This window comes from Haliaeetus leucocephalus, unplaced genomic scaffold (genome assembly GCF_000737465.1).
Source record: "Haliaeetus leucocephalus isolate CR32 unplaced genomic scaffold, Haliaeetus_leucocephalus-4.0 Scaffold136, whole genome shotgun sequence".
Classification (NCBI taxonomy): Eukaryota; Metazoa; Chordata; class Aves; order Accipitriformes; family Accipitridae; genus Haliaeetus; species Haliaeetus leucocephalus.
This window is the reverse complement of record NW_010972572.1, coordinates 63238-69237: the sequence shown is the minus strand read 5'-3', so window position 1 is coordinate 69237 and position 6000 is coordinate 63238. Positions and strand designations below refer to the sequence as shown.

Sequence of the window (6000 nt, the reverse complement as noted above, 5' to 3'; positions counted from 1 at the left end):
TTTATGGGGTTGTTTGTGGGGTTTTTTTAGTAGATGTTACTGTACATACATTGGTGAGTCAGGGGAAAAAAATTTCCAGCTGTATGCGGTGTTAAACCTTAAGGCTGAGGCTTTTTTTTGTTTGTGTGTCTAAAGTGGTAGAATCCCATGTCACATTTGGTTTGTATCTCATGCTAGAGGTGACATTGTGCTCAGTGCTCAATGAGATGGCGAGGCTGTGCCGCATGTGGCCTGCGGTGTCAAAAGATGAGCACAGAGCAGAACAGAGGCAATAGGAGATTGAGGAGGAGGGAGGCTCGACCTTGTGTTCACGTGCTCGATGGCCACTACCACTTGTCTCTTCGCCTGGAGCTCCCCAGGGAAGGGAGGCATCTACTGAGGGAAGGGGCAAGGACCAGCAAAGGGAACTGGGATGCTGTCTGCTGGTGGGAAAAGGGTCTGAAGCAGCAAGAAGAGATACTGCGGCTTGGTTGAGAGATTAGATGTCAAACCTTGACAAGGGAAGAAACTTCAGTGGGCAAGTAGGGAAGATGGGTGCATGTGTGAACCATGGGAGGCTTTTGCAGGGCATTGCAGTGACCAGTTGGTGAGCAAAGCCTTTTGCTCTGTGTCAGTGCAATACAACAGGTCCTGGGCTGTGATGGGAAGCCTTAAGGGATGTGGTAATTAAGAAAAGTAACTAAGAACTAAGTCATAAAAATAATAAGTGTTTTACCAGCTCCGTTGTGCACAGGCAGGCAGCAGGGAATGTGGGTCACATAGTGTGAGTGGCTGAGCCAGGGATAAAATCCAGGTCTGTTAATGCCTCAGGCCTTTCCATAAACACCAGACCGTGCCTCTCCTCCAACACAGCTTGGGTGGGAAAGGACCTCCGTTTTAGGTGGAAGACCAGGCTTTGCTCAGTCCCATGGCTAATCATGTTCTCCTGCTGTTTGCCTTTCCCAGGTGCAAGTTCTTCAGCCTCACTGAAACCCCAGAGGACTACACCATCATTGTGGATGAAGAGGGCTTCCTAGGTAAGTGTCAACGTGTGCCACTTCAGTATCCAACTTGGGGGTGGAGGAGGAAAATGTGTCACCTCTCGCTGAGATTACAAACCAAAGTGTTTGTAAAATTTGTCAGTGCTAGTAGTACAGCTATGAAAGGTGCTTTGATCACTTAAGCGCGCTGTCTCTGCTGCTGAGCTGTACAAGGCGTTTCACACATGGAATATGAATATATTTTAATGCCAGGAAAAGAGCACACACAAGTCTTAAAGAGCAGCTTAAGTGTATTTGAAAAAGCAAAACCATCTGCATATTGTTGTATTAAAATGAGCTGGCCTTTGTCCCCAAGCCTCCACAAGCACACCACATCTTGCGTCTCCAGCTGGTTCATCCAACCTCTCTCTTTAAAAGGAGCACTTGAAGATGAGTAGTTCGTATCATCCCCACAACCATCACAATTCTCTGGAGTTGAGAATCAGCTCCTTTGGCTCATCACTGAAAGCTGTGATTTATCCCCCTTTCTTACACCCAGCTCTCTCCGTACTAAATGTGCCATCTTTGCACGTGGTGGCTGAAGGTCTCTCTCAGCCTGTGTCAAAGGTGGAGTCGGCTGCATGTCAAAGAAGGTGGTTGGCATGTGCTTGGGAGCTGCAGGCGCTTGGTGTTGGGCAAGTGCTGATGGAGAGAATGGTTTGGCTTTGCTGATGGAAATAGTTTGTAATAACATTTATCATGTGGGGAGGTTTTGTTTGTAGCAGTGTTATTGAGGTAGTAGAATGAGGAAGTGTTGTGCAGCTATTATTATTTTTGTTCAGTCACTGCTTTCTGTGGTTGGAATTAAAAGTCTACACATTTTACCGATTTGGAGAAAATTCATTAAAATATGTAAAAAAGAGGATTTCATTCCTGAATAGGAATTAACTGTCGAGTAACTACCTGTGACACTGTAATATTAAATGGGTTTGTAATATCCAAATCCTAAGGAGAAAATTAGAAACTATACCATCTTTATTTAGTACAGAGTCAAAGTTCAGTAGCATTGCTGAATTATTCCCCTTTCTGTTTCAGGAGTACTCATAAACATATAATAGAATAAATTATTACATTTTAGAACACTACAATGGTGGCTAGACATTTTCATAAAATACTCACTAGGTTGAGAATAGGTGAATGAATCTTTACAGCTATTGCTGTTTGTAATCTGGGAGTTGTAGGGTTTGATTGAAAGTGTATGTCACGTGTTCTGCTTTGGCTCCTAAAAGAGGAGGTGACGTAACAGTTCTTCTGCTAGAATGTCCCTTGTTGCATTTGTTCAGGGGGAGTATGCACAAAAATTTCATTACTACTATTGGTAGTATCAGCTTTTTTATTATTGGTGGCAGCTGGGGGAAATCGATTCAAGTTTGGTTTCGTCGTAATAGTAGGATGCAAAGCCTCCCTCTAAGAGCTTCATTTTAAGAGAGAAGTCACCAAAGGAGGAGAAAGGGGCTGGGTTTTTTTTTCCCAAGGGCCACAGCACGCAGCAGAGCAAGAAACCTGGAGAGTCCCATTCTCAGGAGGGAGTCTGCATCACTGAACCGTGCTGTCCCTGCAGATTTGCCATGCTAGGGGCATGCTCATCTCTAGCATCACATCTGTGTCTGTGACATCCATGGCACTCATTTCTCTGCCCAGTTGGCACAAGGCATATTCCTCAGTTCAATCACTGGTGGCAAGTTTGGATTGCAACCACCCCCGTACAGCCTCTAGCAGCCATGCTATTTGTCTCTCTGGAAATTATTCCAGCTTGAAACAAAGATAAGCTCAAGCAGTGGTTTTGCTCATCAGTAGCGGGGGATTGTGTTGCACTGTGTGTGCCACGGGTTGTACTTGGAGCAAATCCCACGTCTAGCCAGACGAGTGTCCTCAAGGAGCTGCATGTCCCACTGCTGCCCCAGGTTATCTCTGTGAACCAGACAGTGCTGCCGCACTTCAAAGCGGCAGACCTCTCTGCTTGGACCCTTTTGACTATGTTACCTTGGCTCTCATAGGCACATGAATTTACTGCTGATAGTTACAGTACCCGTGTAGCTTCCGTTGGGCTATGGTATTGGCAGCATATAACATCCCTTTTTTTCAAATACGCCGCGTGCAGTTGGGGTGTTGAAGCAGGGCTTTGCAGGAGAAAAGATCACCTTCCAGACAACGCAGGGGAAGGAAGGAGCATACTAAGGCCATCTTCTACGACGGTATGGTGTGGAAGCCAGGCGCATAACCCAGCATGGGTAGTAGTGTCACAGAGCTGGCAGCTTCATCACCTTTTCTTTGCTTTTTGCTAGTAAGTGATGATCTGCTGGCAAGACTTGTATACTTTGCATCCTGCTAATTCTCCTAACACAACGCCCATGCCCTTTGGGGTTGTGTCCAGCCCATGCTCTTCTTTCTGAATTGTCACCACCACATCCAAAGCTTCCTCTCAGGGTTAACCCTGACCACAGTCTCCACTGTTGCTCCATCCCTGTTCCTCGTTTCCATATGCCGTAAGGTTTTCACGATCTGGAGGAATTCAGGATCTAGGATGCCTTGTAACAGCAAAAGGGCTCTGTTTGATTCCTTGCTTCCCCTCACAGTCTGGCTATAAATGTCTCAGGAGGAGGAGTCTCACTTGGCCTTTTTATAGCATGTAATCAGCCCAGGGGCTTGAACAGGATCAAAATCTATAAGAATTGCAGCATCCCACCTTCTTGCAAAACAGCACCAATCACGTCTCCCTCAAGTGCATCTTGACCTGACTAGCAAAGTGCCAGGTTCAGCTCAGGAATTACAGGGTAAATCTTCACCTTTGGTGAGCAGTTTAAGTAGCAAGTCCATCAGCAAGTGACCTTTTTTTTTTTTTTTTTTTCTTCTCCAGGTGACTTTTGTTCTTGCAGTGCTTAACAAACTCAATGTAAGTCTCTGAAGGGCAGGCTTTTGTGTGTGGAAAATTAAGACCTTTCTTGCTCAGGCACCTGTATGAATTTTTGCCGCTGCAGTAGTGAGAAGATTGTCCTGTTAGCTGGCATCTCTCATGTTAGCAAGGCCCCTTCTCCTGCATATCACAAACAGCACTGAAGGGAAAAGAACAAGCTGGAGAAATACTTTCAGCAGTTCTTGGGGTTAACACTTCAAACATACTGACACATAGTAATCATTCTTAACTGTTTTGTCAAAAAATAATCCTCAGGCTTGTTTCCCTGAGAGTAGCAAGTGAGTCGGGCTGGTAAAGAAGTCATTATTTCTTTTCCCCAGAAAACGTCTGCAGTGCAAAGCCATAACCTGCTTAAGCATTCATCGTGCTGGAAGGGAACGGCTACAGCCTAATTCTTTGCTTTAATTCCCCAGCGGTGAGGTGGGGATTATATCTGCACAGAACCTTGTTTGTTCCAGTGGCTGTTTCTTGGGCTTTGGCCTGTTAATGAGGAAGAATTTTATTCAGCAAATAACATGGGGGGACAGTGCACAGAAAGCTCTTTTCCTGGCTGATACTGAGATGAATTAGCAGAAGGGTTTGGCCATGGGCCCTCCTATTTGAAGACAAATGTCTCAGCTACTGGGGTGCTTGGACAGCCATGTAAAATCCTTGCATTTATCACCTGCTGTGCAGCCAGCGCGTGGCAGAAAAGTCAAGTGGCTGCTGCTCCCTGAAATATAGGAATACTTGTTTGAGTTTGGTTTGCTTTTTTCCCAAGGTTTGGCTGAAAGCAGGAGCTGCCTGTGCGTGGAAGCAGTTGCTGACATTGCAGTCCTGTCCTGGAGATGCCATCTGAATAAAATAATGGGGTTTGGGGGTAGCAACGTTCCTCCAGTGGCACTCCCAACAGCTGTCGCATCGCAGTTTCTGTACCATATATCCAGAGAGCCTTTTATTGGAGGTAAACGGGCAGTTTGGGTGTTTGTCTTGTTTTGATTGTCCCTTTTCTGTTCCTGGTTTCTTCAGCTGGTTTGTCTGCAGTCCTATTCATCCTTTTTTCTCTTGGAAGTCCACTACTAGGTTTAGTGATAGCTCTGCTTGGGTAGCTTTCAATGAAATGCCATCCATCTAGCCTCCCATTTTATAGCACTTCTCTAACTGAACAGCACAGTGTGAAATGGAGAACTAACGCCCTCCCTCAGCCACCTTTATTCTCTACAAGCTTAATGAAGGAAGAGCCCATCCAGTGTCATCTATATAAGTTGGTCCAATTGCATGGAGGTGAGAGATGGCTACAGTTTACCCTCAGGTATTTCTTTGTTTCAGTATCTCTTGCATCCACTTGAAATGACGCCAGACTGTTTGATAAGGACCTTCCCAGAATCACCACCACTGCGACCTGGCTATGTGCTAAGGGAAGAGGAGCTCCTCTGTACTATCTTTCCTATGGCAAGGTAGTCTCTTTGCACCTAGAAGGCAACAAGTTCTACTTTTTGAGTTTCTGCCCTATTTATGATGGAAAGAGGACTCTCCCTTTTTGAGACCTCTTACAGGGCAGTGAATGGAGTTTGAAGGCTTCTTTCTCCATTGGGGAGAAAACCCCTAGCCTGTTGCTGCCCCGACCTAGCTGCCTCTGTGACCTTGGCAGCTGTTGAGTTGCTCCATGAACATCTGCATAAATAGGGACTGTGACAGTCTGTCACCCAGGTGAATCCATCCTGAAGATGGAAGATTGTAAGGCAACATGTTGCTACCATTTTCAAGGTGAGATCACTGCTTTCCCAGCCTTGGCACTTGGTTGGTGTCCCTTGCATGTCATCTTTCTCTGTAGGCAATGAACTTAAAAGGTATCAGAGAAGGGGGAAAGAAATCAAATGCTGGGGTCAAGTGAGGAGTGAATCCTTGTGATTTCCAAGTTGGTAAACATGCATATTCTAGTTTCAGGGAAATTGGGGGTGGGTAAGGGGAATACATCACATTCCTGTACTCTGGTCTTCTTTCTCCTAGAACTGGCAAGACCGTTTCATGTAGGCCCCTGCAGTCAGCAGACCTTAGGTCCTGACTGATCTCTTCTGGATTGGAAAC

General features: G+C 45.7%; 1 protein-coding gene across 1 annotated transcript in view; it reads left to right on the top strand.

Moving 5' to 3' along the window:
• The first annotated feature begins 907 nt into the window (after positions 1-907).
• Positions 908-6000, top strand: part of GATSL2 (GATS protein-like 2) — a 57330-nt gene continuing 52237 nt past the window's right edge. Inside the window, exon 1 of the mRNA XM_010585957.1 lies at positions 908-1016. Within this exon, the coding sequence (XP_010584259.1) occupies positions 908-1016 (109 nt within the window). The remainder of the gene's footprint in view (positions 1017-6000) is intronic.